At 29.5% G+C, this 18020-nt stretch overlaps 1 protein-coding gene across 1 annotated transcript in view; it reads right to left on the reverse strand.

Annotated features, from left to right (window-relative positions):
* Window positions 1-18020, reverse strand: part of LanA (laminin subunit alpha) — a 167504-nt gene that overhangs the window by 56914 nt on the left and 92570 nt on the right. Inside the window, 16 exon segments of the mRNA XM_067285291.1 lie at window positions 285-396; window positions 516-614; window positions 2019-2170; window positions 3630-3773; window positions 4441-4621; window positions 5852-5952; window positions 6081-6292; window positions 6374-6460; window positions 7667-7785; window positions 11137-11250; window positions 13807-13921; window positions 14001-14119; window positions 15823-15903; window positions 15988-16083; window positions 17524-17700; window positions 17768-17908. Coding sequence (XP_067141392.1) covers window positions 285-396; window positions 516-614; window positions 2019-2170; window positions 3630-3773; window positions 4441-4621; window positions 5852-5952; window positions 6081-6292; window positions 6374-6460; window positions 7667-7785; window positions 11137-11250; window positions 13807-13921; window positions 14001-14119; window positions 15823-15903; window positions 15988-16083; window positions 17524-17700; window positions 17768-17908 — 2050 coding nt within the window.

Genomic DNA, 18020 nt, shown 5'->3' on the forward strand with positions numbered 1-18020 from the left:
AAGATACAGCTATTAACACCACTGTGAAGAATAGAAAAGTAAGCTGATTAGAAATGATTTCATGAATGTTACAAACACAAAAATAAGTATGCATTAGATTCTTAGGTTTGGGCATTAAGAAACCAATAACCTAAATTCATTAAATGTTAACAGTTGTGTATGATGTTTAAAATTATAATAGAATCAGGATATGATTGAAAATTAATTAGATGCAATATAGTAGTCATTTCTATTTAATACTGAAACAGTGTCATTCATTTCAGCGTAAATTAAGACAAATTTACCTTCAGCTTTCCATGCAGCTTCATGGATAAGTTTCTCTACTTCTAAAGCTGTTTTTCTTGTATTATCTGCTTCTGTTGCAAGTTTATGGGATTCATCTAAGCTTTCACTTGTCTGAAATATTTAATAGAAAAAACATAATGGATTAAACTATTAAAAAAGTTTGAATCAAAATTGCTTAAATCAAAACAAAATTTCTTGTATAATGAACCAAATATTAAAATATATCTCACCTTTAGGTCAAGGAGCTTTGCCGTAAGTTCAATGTTTTCACTCTCAATTAATAATGGTGTCAAATCAATTTCGGAACGATTGAAAGCATTGACTTTGGGCTGAAATACAAAAATAATTTTACTAATTTACTGATGAAAGATTTCGGGAGAGTTAAGTACACCTAAACACACACATCATCACACAAAAGTAACAGGGCAATGGTACAAAGGTGGTGTTGACATCTGGTGGCAGTGGCATAGCATCATTTTTTGTGAGGGTGAAGATATGGATAACCAAGAAATAAAAACAGGGAGAATTCTCCACTTGTAGATTGTGGGAAAGTTTAGGAGTGGATGTCTCTAGGAAAATGGGAATCTGAGGGTTACCACCATTGGAGAAAATTTTAACAAAGGAAAAGATATTGATAAAATGAATGAATATCAACTTAAAATATTTGCAGAATTATTTATTTGTACTATACATAATAAGTCCCACTTGCAGAGGAATTTTGCAATGTACTGGTACTAGTCATCCATACACATGTCCTGCAGGGTTGCTTGAGAAGTTAAGATTGAATTAGATTGGATAAGGCAGTGCAACACTTGAGTGATCTGTCAAGGGAGTTCCTTCCAGGAAGATTTTCTACAGAAAACTAGCCCTTGTTTAGTGTTACACACATCAAGAAAACCAAAAAAACTTCATATGGCCAGAATATTGGTGAGGCATGAACCTGCAATAAACTATCGGCATTTGATAGTTTTATTCACTCAGCCAATGGTTGATGCTTCAGAACTTAAAAAAACTAAAATTTCAAAGGCTCAAACCTATATCAAGTAGCTCCACTGCATACTGTCTGATTAACTCAGCTATTGCCATTACAAGAAGTGAAACTTCCAAAGACTTATAAACTAAACACTCAATTTTCAGAGACCCATTTTTCTAAAACACTTGAAGTGGATCCTATTATTTGGATGAGGAGCTGTTTGTGTTTAGGGCTACATGCTCATCGAAATGTCTGGTCCTCTTTGTTAGTGAGTTTCCATATATTGTTTTTTTGATGTTCTTCTAGTTTGATAAATGAAAAGAAGACATTGACAGTGTCATGCAAATTAAGTGCTTCTGTGAATGACTGATGGGCATTTATAACATGGTGATCATAGGTTAGGCATTCTATCAATTTTGACAACATAATTGAAGAATTCCTTCACATTATTATGTTGGTCAAATTGTAGGTAAGGATTCAGGTTTGTTACAACTATTTTCAAGAATTTAAAAAGAAATTAAATACAGTCTGCCAAGATTTTAAATATTGACTTGATATATAACATTATTAGCTTTGGAGAGAAGCACTTTGAAACTGATAAATATTTTCATGAAATTATAAGTATTACTGAAAACTTTTTGCAAAAAAAATTTTATTTAATGTTTTGCTGTTATGAGAATTTCATCAAAATTTTACATATTTGTGTACTTTATCCCTCAGTTTTACAAGAAGTTGGTTATAAATGATAATTTTTACTTACCCAAAGTTCATGAACACTTTTATTGACATTATTCAAACGTTGATAGGCAAAATAACTTGTAGAAATGTCTGTCATCTCTTCCCAAACAGGATCAATCACACTTTTTAAATAATCAGTATCGTCCAAAAGAGCATGAACACATGGGCCACATTCTAATTTAAAGAAAGAAATTTATATTAAAGTCAAATATTTGAAAACTTTTAATCACATTACTGACTATTCAGTTTAATTTTAAGCATATCACCCCAATTTTGACAGTTGATGCCAAAAACTATTTTATAAGAGAATTGAGGTCAACAATAGCGAGGTTGAGGCTGAAGTTTAAAATGCAAAAACGTGTACGTCGGACGTTCGGCGCCGCTTTCCTGTAAGCCTAGAAGTTTGACAATGGCGTTTGGAATGTCGAGCATGATTCTACTGACTTTCCAAATGCCATTGTCAAACTTATAGACTTTGTTTTGATCTCTAATATATCGGAATATATTGAGTCTGGGTGTAAATGAAATAAAGGACTGTACAATACTAATTGAAACAAGATGACGACTTTAATAAAATCAAGGATCGGGGCCAACAACAGTATGGTTGACGGGTATACCACGTTTACAATAATAAACAATTATAACCAATACAATAACTGACGAACAATAATACTACAAACAAATAAATTATTGTAAATGAATATACCACGTTTACAATAATAATATTACTTTGTTCCGTAAACTATATACTGTCCATAGATACACGCCACGAGGTCGAGGATGTCCTGTTCTTACGGATGGAAACGGATTAGCTTTCCACGAAGAAAAACCAGAAAAAGTTCTTCGGCATGTGCGACGGTCCCTTTTATATTACCTGTCATGCATGAATGCTCCCTTTGGCCAATTAGCCCACTCCGACTGGTGTAGACAGGAACGGTGATACGGTACACTATTCCGCAAACAATCATACAAAAAGTAGATCCCGACACGTAACGAACGATGTTTTATATACACAATATAATATATAACTATACAAACAAAACAATAAAGTAGCGCAGCACTACAACTTACAGGAAAGCAGTCCTGAACGTCCAACGTACACGTTTTCACATTTAAAACTTTGGCCTCAACCTTGCTAATAAAGTGAAATAATTTAAATAATCTACTTGAATTGTATAATTATTCATTAGCTTTTTTACAAAATGCAAATGTGTTTCTTTAATTTATATTTTTTGGCATCAATTTGATGTAATTTATCATTGGAAGTGAGTTGTGAAAATTGTAATAGAAATCATTACAAGTTTTTCTTCCTTATATTGATTTAAATTTATCTGTATATTAGTAAGAATTTAATATAGTTGGATGGCCAAAAGGAAACTGTATTTGAATCTGGTTTAATATAATATACAGTGAACTCTATCTAATTCATTTGAGTATAAAATAAAAGGATTTCTTCTTCAACGATAGTTACTTAAACATCAAATTTATTTTAAACACTGCTAAATAATTTGAGACACAGTAATGATTATTACTCACTCGACGGATTATATTATTTGTTCTAAAAAAACTTTCTAAAAGGTTCTGAAATGTTTGAGCTGAAAGATAAAAAAAATTCCTCTAAATTTCAACTTACCATGACAACCAATTTTATCCACAAATGCCCAACGATAAGGACATCTGTCACATTTATCACCAATGACTCCGGGAAGGCACTGACAGAGGCCAGTGTCGGGGTTACAGACGGCTCCCGCAGAATATTTTTCATCACAGTTACATGCTGAAAATTTATTATTCTGTTTAATTACTATTATAATATTCATACTATATGTAGTTACAAAGTGTGCTACATGATTTTTGACCGTAACAGAATTGAGGAATGTTTCAAAATCTCTGTTGTACATCCAAATCTATTGGATTCCATTTTATCAATCATGCTATTGTATAATATCCCCTCTGGCATTTTTAAGTATTAATTTAAACCATTTTGTATGAGAGGTTTTTTTTGTTTTTTTCTCAAAATATCAAGAAAAAAACACCACATGCCATGTTTCGCAGCTAGGCCCCACATATATTCAGAACAATTAGAATTTACATATTTCAGATATTAGCAATATTGTAAATTCCCATAACTATCAAACATTAAAATTTCTTTACTAAAAATATTTACATAACTTCTTTATATCTTGCAAACAGTCTTTTAATATACACTTCCATAAAATTCTCTTATCATACTTTACAAGTCTTTTCAAGACAAAAAAATATATATATTAATAATAATTTTATATTACTAATACAAAACTATAAGATCATGTAGAGTGTAATTCTACTCTAGAAAAAGCAAAATTTTTCCAGTGTAAATTGAATAAGCATATTTATATAGGTAAGCTATTTAAAACTTTCATAATTTCATAGAAAGTAAAAATAATAATAATAATTTTGCTTACAGATGCAGCCTTCTGCTGAATATAACCAGTATCCGGGTTCGCAGATGCCACAAGTCATTCCGGTTACTCCTGGCTTGCAGTCGCACTGTCCTGTTTCAAGATCACACTGCAGACTGTTCGATGCTATCTCGCAATTGCAAGGTGCACATCCCTGACATCTTGAAAATCCCCAATGATTTGGCTGAAATTAATAATCTTATATAATAAAAAAGTAATTAATTAATAAAATTTATCTACACTATACTACACTGTTTTTGTTACTTATAATTTTTAGATTTCAGACTATTTACTTTGTTTTAAGCATTGAAAATATAAAATTTCATATACGAAGCATAGATATTGTAATCATTTGTGCCCCCACCTCAATAGGAAAATATGTATTGTAGATTTACAATAATATCTCAGACTGAATGATCACCTGCTACAAAAAATCATACACCATTTACAAGCTGCCCATATATAGCACTACATAGACTGATGCAATTATCTAACCAATGAGTAACAGGATAATGCAAAATACTGTCAATTAGGTCAATGCAAGAAATATGCAAATTATAAATTTATTTTTTACTTCATTGCAACTCCAGAAATCATTAGAAATCTCCACTTTTCAGCAGCAATGTACTGGTGTATAAGCAAGCAGGTGATCAACTGAAGAGGATAACTGGATTTTGACATTGTAGTGTGCGGATTCGTGACGAGGTAACGGTTTCCGCGAACAGACCGACACAAAATAATAATCGAAACATGTTACTTTTAACAAAGGTACGATTTTATTCTCGCCAGAAAGAACAGAAACAGGTTCTTTATGGATCCCAACTTTACAAAGAAAGGCTTTTTACAGTCGAAAGAGCGCGCTCAAAATGGAACCTGACAAATTATACGCGTGTAGATCTTAAAACTAAACTTATTCTACTTATAACTAAGGGGAAGAACAAATATATACATGTAGATAAAAATAGACGAAGATTGAAATACTTTGGTGGGATACCGCTCTTGAGTCTTGTTTGATTTTTATAGGCTTTCCGTGTTCTCGGTGAATCTCTCACTCTCCCGTCGTATCCTTTCCTTTTCTTCTGCTGCTAACTTATCCACCTCGGTCGAGATCGCTTCCTTTTCACACCTTCTCTCGTCAAGACCCACGGCACCGTCCCTTCTATTGTTCTATTCGTTGTCTCTTTCTTAGAAACGATAATCCCACCCAAAGGGTAAAAAGGAGTGGTGGGGAAAGTAAAGGAGGATAGATAATACAAAAGAAAGAAAGGAATTGCTAACACTAACTTATATTACGTATTAAAAACATATAAAATACGCGAATAATATGGCCGACGGCCACAGTAGAATTTTTCTAATAGAACAAATTAAAATGAATTCCAAAAAAGTTTTAAAAAACAATTTACAATATACTTACTGCACATTGATCACATTCATAGCCAATTACATTATGATGACAAACACATTCACCAGTGTTATGATTACAATAACTCGTACCACAAGAATCACAGTTGCATGCTGAAAAGAAAAATATGGCATCAGCCAAAATTAATTATCAGTTTTTTTATTGTAAATTTCAAATGATAACTAATATACAAATTTATACATTAAAAGAATATGAATTATTTGTCAGTTTATGTGCGTACGTTTGCAATCTTTTTGGCTTATTGCATCTCCATAATATCCGGGAGCACAGAGTTCACAGGCGGCACCAAAAGTATTATTTAGACATAATACGCATTCACCGGTCACCGAATCACAACTTTCCGGAATATTAGTGTCGATGTTCCCGCTACATTGGCACGGGAGGCACTGGCTTCCGCGAACTTCGGGTTGGCCGTAATATCCTGCGGCACATCTAACGTATACAAATAGTTTATTGTTTAAGTTTGGATTTGTTGTTGCAAATATTTTAGACATATAAAAAAAATTTACTTACACTTCACATCGGGGTCCATAATAACCAGGTTTACAATTGCAACTAATTTCAAAGCCACTTGGTGAAACTTCACAACTTTCTGCAAAACTATAATTTTAAAAAATTTAAAAACTGATCATCTCATTACACCACATATTATAGTACAGTGGTGCCTTGTATTTCAACTTTTAATTCATTCCGGGAACCCATTCAAAGTTTGAATCAGTTTTCCTCATTAGAAATAAGGAAAAGTGAATTAATCTGTTCCCAGATCCTAAACAATACTCATTTTGATAAATGTAAATGGCAAAAACAGACCCAATTAAATGCTCTAAGTAATAAACATAAAAACAAGAATTAAAATATGTAAATACTATATAACAAAATGAAAACTGCATTTACTGGTTGCACACTGTCGATTTAAGCATCTTAAACATGGTCACCAGATCTGTCACATATGTATCGATTTCATGCTTCACAAAAAATTCACTTTTTATCTCAATTGTCGATACTGCAACCTCTCTCTTAGTGGATGCCATGGTTAATAGGTAAGAGTTATATATATAAACACACCAAAAATAAAGCAAAGAAAGTTTAATGCAAGAATGTGTTTAAAGTAGGAACAAGGAACAACTTTGGCACAACAGATGACTTTTACACATTGTATGTAGTTAAGTATGTAGTTGAAAAGTTGGAACATTCAATCTGGAGTTCAAATGATGCTTCTAAGTTTAAATTTCTCTTGAATTTAACATTTAAAGTACAAGGTACCATTGTAAACCTTAAAAATGTAATAACAAAAAGTTTGCTTTATTGAAGTTCAATTTAATAACAGTTTTTCTCAAGAACTTTCAGGCAACAGCTACCAAGCTGATACATTTGTAAGTAGTTCTAACTTGGTCGTTTATGAACTGTCATCTGGTTGTTATAAAGTCTAAGATAACTGACATCTCACTCCTAACACCCCCACCTCCAACTAAGAAAATTATTTGACAGATGCCATGTCATGTAATTTTCTTAGTGAGGGTAGGATAGTTAGGGATGGGTTTCAATAGTCTTAGAATGTACAATAACCAGATATTACATAAACAAGTTAGGCTGAGCTCTTAAGCTGATTCATTTGTGTATCTCAAGTAACAAGCCCATTGTCAGAAAAGTGCTTGAGAAAAACTGTTATTAGAGTGAATTCCAACACAGCAAACTTTTTGTCGCTGTAAACACCCAAATATATATTTATCTAATTGTAATTTATTTTAAAAACTAGTTCAGATTTAAAATTAATTTTTTAAGAAAGTAAAATTTTAATATATTTACTTATTAGATTCATTAGGTTGAGGACAAGCACAGATCAAGCAATCATTTTTAGTTGCATCTCCATGATATCCAGGTGCACATAATTCACAATGGTCACCTGTAGTGTGATGTCTACAGTTCTAAAATTAAAAATTCTTATTGAAATTCATATAAAATTTTAAAAAAGCATAATAATTACATTGGCCAATAAATTTTTCCAAAATCTCAGTTGAATGAGATTTTTTTCACTGATTCTTAATAATTTGGGCATGCTAATTTCAAATCTGCAAATGATTTTTTTCTCCGTGCTCTAGTTTTCATACAATTCGAACTTTGCATTCCAGCATTATGTTTATGTTATTGGCATGGTATATGATAAAATTGTGTAGATATGAAAATTGGTTCTTTTTCAGTTCTGATCATGACTACAAGATGTTCATGTACAAACAATCCAGACAGTTTTTACTACATTTGTGGATACTTCACCCTTTTTGACAAAGCATAATATAACTTCATTCATGAGGTGCACTTATAAAGTATACTTTGAACTTACTATTTGGGGACCAAGACAAGAAATGGGCCCCACATAGGTTGTGTCACAACTGCGAGGAAATGCTGGATGATTGGACAAAAGGGAAACGTAAGGGGTTACCTTTCGGAATTCCCATGACCCGAAGAGCATGGAAGAGTGCTACCAAGGGAGATGAAACAAGTATATGATGGCAGACTACTGTTGGAGCATTAAACAGGATTGTCCTGAAATAGGTCACAAATGTGATGGCCTGAAACACAAATTTGTCTTGATCATATGCACTTGCACTTAGCCCCCAGTATAGGACCAAATGTGTTATGTAACAATCAGTTGATGCCTGTCTGTGTTTCCATTTTTTACCAATACAGACATGTAGACTATTTTGCAATGTAATGTTTACTAATCAACTCATTTTAGGACAGGTTATGCCTGTGTGTACCAATGAAGGACTTTACACAATTTTGCAACTTAATGTTTATTAATTAGCTAATGTTAAGATAGTTTATGACTATATGGGTTTCAGTTTGTATTACTAAAGACATTTAGACTATGTTGCAATTTAATTTTTATTGCTCAGTTCATTTTGAATGTGTTTCATCAAATATCTATCCACATACACAAAGAGGTCAATGAGTTGATTGAAATTTTGACATTTATTGACTGCAAAAAACCTGAGCTTTCTGGAAAAAGAAACCTCCAATCTGAATTCAGCACTCCCAAATTACTTAAGAACAGGTGTTGATAGATATTCAACAAAAAAAAATTTGTTGGCCAGTGTTATTAAGTTATACATTTTAACAATATTTCCAACATTTACTGATATTTTATAAATTTTATGATAGATATGATGTGTTTTTGAATTTAAAATAAGAAATCTGTAAACAAAAACAGAATCAAACCAATAAAGACAAATATTTGTTAAAGATGAGTATATGGGTACGTTCGTTAAGTCAAACGAGTTAAACAAGAATGACGTCATCGTTATTCTTGTTTCGTTAAGACTTTTCGAACGATTCGTTATAACTAAATGGCTGTTTCTAAAATCGAAGATATGAATGTTGCTAGTGCAGCCTTATCCAAAATATTTTTCTTAGGTTGCTTCGGATGGACAGTTATTTCAATCATTTCATTTTTTAATTCACAATTTAAAAAATCACTCGAGTAGATCTAGAAACATCGATATCGTCAGGCTCCATTTTCTTAACAAAGTAAACTAACAAAGCTCACGAAGGAAAGAGTTAGAGTTTCGTTCGATACATCATCACCGCGGAGCATGTGCACCGAGCGAGACTACTACTTTTTGAACGATTTGTTACTAACGTGTTTAACTCGTTCGACTTAACGAACGTACCCAAAATTTGTTATTTTAATTACAAGTATACAACATATAAACAAGGACCAGAAGCAGCTTTTTATTCTAAAAAAAAGAAAAATCTTTCTTTCATTCCTGTCTTTTTTAATCAATGAAATTCTAAGTAGCAGAAAATTAATGATCAACGATCTAGATATTATTATTATTATACAGTGGAAATCATTGGTTTAAATGCTTAAAAACAATTAACTATGAAAGACTTGAGAAGAAGATTTATGAAAGTAAAATCTCAGAGAATGGTGGATCAGCTATAATGAATATAGCAACAAAATGTTCAAAAATTGAAGATTACCTGGAATTTGCTGGATTATTGGACAAAGTTAGCTCTAACAACATATTCTGTAATGGAGTCATTACATATTTAATATTAAAAAAAAAAAAAAAAGTCTATTGAAATAGCAGATATTAAATCATGTCATCATAATCTATTTCTTAATTTAAATAATTTATACAGCACAAATTAATTTATTATGTTGTTTTATGAATAATTTGTTTTTCCAATCACAAATTCAAGAAAAATCTCTTAATTTGCATATTATCTTAACTAAATCATCATCTGTAAGTTCCTCAGCATAAATATTGTTTTCTTTAAATAAAAGATGCTTGTTATGTTAGTTTATTGATTTAATTTTAAATAGTTATAAAGAACACAAAGAAAGGCTCTAATTAATTATTTAGTACACTTAAAATTTTGATTCTTGAGATAATCTTGTATATGCACATATATAAACAGGAGGGGTAGATTATGAAAAGATAAGAAATCTTAATTAAATTTCTGAACTAACATTTAAAATGTTTTGAAGTCCTGATATCATTTTGAATAAACCACTCAAGTTATACTAATAGATTTGGTATTATTGGGAAGATCATGTTTCCAGTCTGCAATCATAATTCTTAGTTTTTTGATTCATTTATTTTAAACTATTATATCATGTTCATTTTGATAATTCAATGAAATCTGAATTAAATGGGAGATGTTATCCAGAATAAAAGAATTTATATTAACAAAATGACATCCTCACTGGTGAATCAATATTTATTGGGCAAATTTCATAGTCTAAATTTAAACAAAATTTTATTTTTAATGATCTTATTCGTGACTGAAAGATCAGATATGTTGCATATGATAAACTTTTCGGATTCCTAACAAAGGTTAATATTATATATGTACTGTACAGTTGGTAAAAAATAACCTATACAAATAATACTAAATTAGTTTCCATTGGAAAACTTGTCATTAAGAAAAGCAACCTCTTATACAGTCATTCCTCAACCATTAAGAATCATTTACTTATAATATAAATAAAGATTGTAGCATATTGGATGCATGTCTGTGTGTAGTATTAAACACTCGTCAAAATGTGAAATAATAATATAACCTTAATTATTTACACTTGTTATTGTTATAATAAATTTTGGTATGACAAATTCTCAAATGCATTTTTCTCAATTTTTTTCATTTTAAATGTAGTCTGATGTACCTTTTTTTATACACATAAAAATGCAAAATTTTTGTAAAAATCATTGTGTAGAAGATTAAAATTTCTGTTATCACTGAATAATTGGTATTTTCTCTAAACAACTTACAAAACATTTTCCAGTTTTAACATCGCAGGATTCCGAATTTCCGTTGCACTGGCACGGTACGCAAAATCCTAAGTAAGGACCCGTCTTAGATCGATAATACCCGGGAGCACATTCCTAAAAATAAATTATTCATTTAACATCGTTATCCTTATTAAAAAATCTAAAGTATTAAAGCAACAATTTTTCAGGGATAAATACAAAAGAAGAAAACATTGTTTTATATTTATTATCAAATTATGTATACTTATATTAATAATTTATTGAAAAAATTTCATCAATGAAAATAATAATAATAATTACAAAAGTCAAGATTACCAAATTTTTCTTTTAATTTGGAATATAAGAAAAGATTCTTGAAAGTTTGATATTGAAAAAAAGATTCTTGATGATAGCCTTAATTTGCGAAATAAATTAGCCAACAATAGCTTATTTTTATTAAGAAAATTATTTCTCTCTCATGCAATTGTTTTATTACACTCCTGGACAGAAAAAGAGAAACATCCATTTATCAACATGTTCTTAGTGTTTCACTTTTTCTATCCAGCAGTATAATTGCTAAATAAAGATTTCAGATTTAAATTTTGTAAAACAGAGTAAGATGAAGATTTTCACTTATCAATCGGTTAGAACTGAGAAATCATAATTACATTAGGATTTTTAAAAAGAAATGAGGTACTTATATTTCATGAACAAATATGAAGACCTTAAGAAAATTATTAGAATGCTAAATTTCAAATTTTTTTTTTTAAATCTGGAAAAACTAAAGTTCATCATCATCCATTCCTTCTGATATCCAGAGGCTGTACAGGTCAATGTGGTAAAAAAATTAAACTCTACTTTTTTCCAAACTCTCCTATCAACAGACAAATTTTTAGCCTGGATTAAAGTCTACTTGACTTTAGAAAAAAGGAATTTAACACTATCAATCCACCTTCATCTAGGTCATTCCATTAGTATTACTCTTTGATTTTAGCTTCGAATACCTGTTTGACCAGTTGGTCTTCTCCCATTGTTTCCAAATGGCCAAACCGCCTCAGATTAACCTCACTTACTCTCAACTGAATATTTGTTATCTTAAGATTTTTTCTTATGTCTTCATTTTTAATATGATTTTGCCACTGTATCCATCTATTAACACCACTAATTTTTCTAAACACTCTCATTTCTGCTGCTTCTAATTTTTGGTAAATTCCTTTATTTCTCACCCATATGTTAATATAGGTTTAAAAACTGTAGTGTACACAGCTACTTTTATCTTATGACTTATTTCTTTCTTGTTCCAGATATATTTGATCAATTGGCTTTAAAAAAAAAAACATTAATATAAATATTAATCAAAATGATCTTAAAGCCATTGAATTTCTGTACTTCTATCATCAGAAAGAATAATTATTATTTAGAAATTTATTAGATGAAAGTTTTGAATATGATAGTCTGCTCTATAAGGTTTCTATAAGTTGTTTTTTTAATCTTCTACTGATGAATGTAAGACATTGTATTAAAATTATAATCATATTTTGAGTTATATCATCACTAGAGTAAAAAACAGATTTTTTTATAAGTTAAAAAAGTTAAATTAAACTAGTTTAAATATAGAATAGGAGCAACTGAATTGAATTTTAAAATTTAAGATTATTGATACTTTGATTAACTAATATAAATATCATTCTAAAATATTTTCTTGATACTGTAGAATCTTAAAATTTACTGTCTTACGTGAAAAGAGAAAAACTGGACTTCTTCATTTAATATTTTTGAATTATTAGCATTCTGTTTCCAGAGTTTTAAATTTGAACATGAAAAATAAAGTATTTAAAAATGAAACTGCATTTTGCCTTTTCTTGGATTCTTCAATTTTCATGTTCAAATTTAAAACGTCAGTTTAAAAATGGAATATTAAATGAAAAGAAGTTGAACTTCTTTATATAGAACTGAGTGTGTTTTAAATTTTTACACTCAAATAAGGAATCAGCTATTTCAGTGGTAAATCAATACCATTAACAAATTTTCATATTACAAAGTAAATTGAAATGGACCAAGCAGCGATTTATTCAAATCAGAGATATTTTATAATTTCTAACAATACCTTTCTGATTAGTGTTTTGTTGTGATAGTTAAAGGTAAAGATTTAATTAAAATATCTACAAGACATGGATGCAATGATTGTATCCATGTGTGTCTTATAGGTACTCTACTGATTTAAAACCACAGGCTGTCACAAAGAAGTTAAAATCAACCAAATTATACCACTATATTTTGACTGGTTTTACTCTTAATTCCCCCCCTTTTAACTCTTTCTGTCATGGGCACTAAGAGGGCCTCTTTTAGCAAGCCCATTATGGGTTTGGCCAGGCCCACAATGGTCAGCTGGGAGGCAAGGGACGAGGGCTGACGTATCTGGTCGGACCCCAAAAAATTTCCTGGGGATTTTTCAACCCATCTGGATTCAATCTGGGTCCCTCGGAGCGATAGGCTACCACTTTGACCGCTCGGCCATCTCCTAATTTCTCACTGAAAAAAATAAGGAGTAGCAACAGATACTGAAGAAAAATCTGATATTTACCGAGGTAAAAACCGAACCTATTGTATAAAGACATCAAGTGGCATGTTATCTGAACTCCCCCATTTCAAATTCTGATAGAATAATAAATTTAAAATCAAAAATACTACCTCACAAGACGTTCCTTGATAATTTGGAGGGCACTGACACTGTTCGACTCTCAAGGCTTTGGGTCCGTCGGCGACGTAATTGTCGGACATGACGTCCATCACGACGTTACTTAAGCTAACATTCAAATGTGAAAAATTTTCAACTTTAAACATAATTATAAGTATTAAAATTAGTTATTAACATTTTATCTTACGTGATAGTAATTGGTGGTTGAAAATGAGTACCACGAATAAGGAGAAGTTCCAAATTAACCAAAACCATCATCATTTGTTCTCTGCTTACTTCCCCTCCTGTCAGATGTTGAAATTCTCTCTACAAAAGTCAAGGAGATTTATCAGCAGTTTCTCATCTTAAAAAAACCTAGTCTAAACTTTTTATTATAGCATATGTATTGAAACATTTTATTTATAAATACTGATTTTTATAATTATATCCAAAATTATATTTTATTTCAAAATAATTTATAAATTGATTTAATTGTAGAAGAAATTATTTAACTTGTTTTAATTTTTATGAATTTTTTTTTATCAGTGGCATAATGAACTGCAATTCTTCATGAGGAACATGTTAAATTATTAAAATAAACAGGAGATAGACCTTTTTTATTAAAGGATTGTGTTTCTGCCTTATACTTTGTAAAAAATCAAAATTATAAATTTGGTTTCAATACATAAAAATCATAAATTAGATCTTAGTAAGAGTCAAGCCAAAAACTTTACTCGATGTAAATATCTTAAATCATCTTAAAATTTATTACTTCAAAAACTTTAAATTTAAAAACTTGGTTTATTGGTTTTTTACATACATTATAGATAATAGAAAACTTTCTCAGATCTGTCAACAAATTACACTAATTCTAATAATGTCAAAGCTGATGATAACAGATCAAATTGAGTTAAAATATATAAAAATCAATAAAGATTTCAATAAAATAATAATTTTTATATTTTTTGTTATTTTTGATTATCTGCATTTATATTAAATTTTAAAATAAAACTTAGTTCTTTTGTGTTATGTAAAAAGACCCAAGACTTTAAACATCAATAAATATTATCTCGGGAGATTTAATGTATGAAGAATATTTATAAAATTAATTTTATTTATTACAAAGCGTAGAACAAGTAAAATGTTTGTGTAGTATTGAGTAATAAAGTAATATTGCTTAGAGAGCCTAAAACAAAATATTGTAAAGTATTCTTATTATAAAGCTATTTTAAATGCAAAAATAATTTATTTTTGGTGATGAATCAGTATCAGTTTAATATGTGATTAATGAATATTGAAATGAAATGATGTAATGTATCGAAGTAGTAATTTAACAATTCTACCCTTCAACTAAAACGTCGAACAGTAGGACAATCTTGAGCACTTTTGACAGCCCAGTTTCTTTAGAGACATTATATAGAAACAGGTATAGAACAAAAATATTAGCAACGAGCAGAAAGACCAGACCGCAGTATGGTGTGTTCATGTGTTAATATGACCCTAATACTGTACTTCAATATATAAGAAATAATGTTTATAGCATAATATAGAATGACTTGTTATAACTGAATGCATCAAGATAAGATAAATGATGTGACAGGATGTGATACAAAATGAGAAATGAAAATATTAATATAAACAATGAATATAAGTTCAATTTCTTCAAATAAGTGAACTTCAATAAAGTAGACTTTTGATAAGAACTAAAATCTAACTCATTGGAATTTGCTTATATTAAGAAGTTCAGCCATAAAAACATGATCAATTTTTGATAATAAACTGTTCTTTTTTTACATGTTAAATTAATTTGTATTATTACTAAATAGGATAAAAATACTAGTATTACCTCAAAACTAGACAATAAGCACATTTTTAAATGTGAATATAATTCAACAATTCCAATCAAACCTCTCCATAAAAATATTTTCTTCAGAATTGAAATGTATATTAATATATAAAGTATCATATCATAAGTAAATTTTCAAAACTGATAAAATATTACATAAAAACTAGACTAATGCTAGACTTACCTCTATAATATTAACTTGAAATTCAAAAGTATCTTCACTAGGTTGTTCCACGTGATTATGAACAATAGTAATATTATTGCCCTATTTTCAAATATATATCAAATTCATTTATATAATTAAGGAGATCCAGAAATACATTTCCAAATAAATATAGAATGTCCCTACCATTAAAATAATGTCTGGACCAATTATGCTCCCTACGATCGATTCGTGATCCTCGGTACTTAATGTGAATCGCAGATTTCCACCATACGATTTTATCTGAAATATGAAATGAAATAAGTATCATTTCAGTTATAATAATTTAATTAATAGATATTTTTCAAGTTAACTAATCTAAGACTTTCATTATACCTCCATTTTGGAAAAAATTCAATTAATACAGATGAATAAAGAAAAGAAAGCTTTTATGATTTTAATACACTCAAACCGGTTTTTGTGCAGTCTTTTTTTGTGCGATTTTTTATACGTGCAATGTGTTTTGTGCAATTATTTTTGTGCAGTATACCAATTTGATTGAAATTCATATATTGCACACAAAAAATCACACAAAACAAATCGCACAAATAAAAAATCGCACAAAAACAGGTTTGAGTGTATATAAAAAAACCTTGCTAACCTTTGCTAATTAAGAATTTGCGATAATTTATACTACTATTCTGCAATGTATACTTTTTAAAATGATGCATTTGTCAATTATATGCCCACAACTAATGAATTATTCATAATTTAAAATAACTGCGATATAATAGCCCGAAATAATTCAGTAGTAGTTGGTATATTATGTATGTACATCAGGTTTGTAGATGTTGATTTATGCATTTGTCAATTCTAATCTTGGCTTTAACAAGAGTCAAGACGTGAGTGAGGAACACTTAGAAATGGAATCAAAAACAAAACTTACCTTCTTTTTTAAGTCCAAATTAGTAAATGTCTGTGACAAGAACACTTTTGCATTACAAAAGTTTATTAAACAATTGTATTTGTTCATTTAAAGTATACTCTCTGAATTACACAATACTGATTTGAGTAAAAACTTTGCCAATTCAGACTAGGTTTCCCCAATTAGTCCAAATTAGTAAAGTTTTACTGTATATTATAGTATTACAAATTAAATTGTATGGTAAATTGACAATACCACAAGTTTATTTTTCTTGCAATCTTAGCTTCATTACTACAATTCTTATGTCTTTAATTGACTTTTCTTATGTTATCATGCACTTTAAATGAATTATTGAAAGGAAATGTAAAGAGAGATGAGTGAATGATATTGTGATTTAAAATAAGAAATTCCTTTTCTTTTGGAACCTGATTTTTTTTTGTCATAATTTACATTTAAAAAAAAATGGAGTTTGTTCAAAGTGAGAATCAAAGATTTCAGAGAGGAATCTTAATTTATTCTTCCAATTATATGTAAAAAACTGTAACAGGACTTTTTATTGTATGGGTTAAAATTTTTATTTCTTTATATTTTACATGGTTATAAGTAAAAATCTTTAAGTTCACTTTTCCTATCAGATAAATATTGCTTTTCTTACTTGTTATGTATTAATTAAAATAAAATTCAAACTAAAAATTAAGTTACATTTTAAAAATGTTTATTCTACAATAATCTTATTTTAGCATTCACAAAATAATAAATATCTATTTATTTAGATGTATTACATCTATTAATATCATTTAACAAAAAGCAAATTTTACCTTGTTTCCGAGATAGGTAACGGGTGCCGAAAAATAAAATAAAGTTCCCGTCGGAAGATCGTCTAATCTTGCCGTTACACTAAATGATCTTTCTTCAATTTCAATGTCTGTATCTTCCATAATCAAATGATTATTACCTCTTACAACAGCACTTTTCCAATCTCTGTAATCATTTATCTAAAATACAGATTATTTAAATCATTTCAATGTTTTTAACACACATTTTGATTTATTCGTAATATACCTGAGTAAATAGGAAATATGAACTATAGCATCTGTCGGTAGTTCCAAAACAGAAGCATTTGCTACATCCTGCTGGATTGTTTTCTTCTAGATAAAACGTTCCCGGTTTACACTGATCACAGAAATCTCCAAATACATTTTCCTGAAATAATTTAGAAATTAATTTGATTTCATTTACAATTTTACAAAGTAATATTTCTTATACATAAGTAAGTTATTTCAACTACCAAATTCAGAATGTTAATAATAATACA

This window comes from Centruroides vittatus, unplaced genomic scaffold (genome assembly GCF_030686945.1).
Source record: "Centruroides vittatus isolate TY-2023 unplaced genomic scaffold, ASM3068694v2 scaffold_2520, whole genome shotgun sequence".
NCBI lineage: Eukaryota > Metazoa > Arthropoda > Arachnida > Scorpiones > Buthidae > Centruroides > Centruroides vittatus.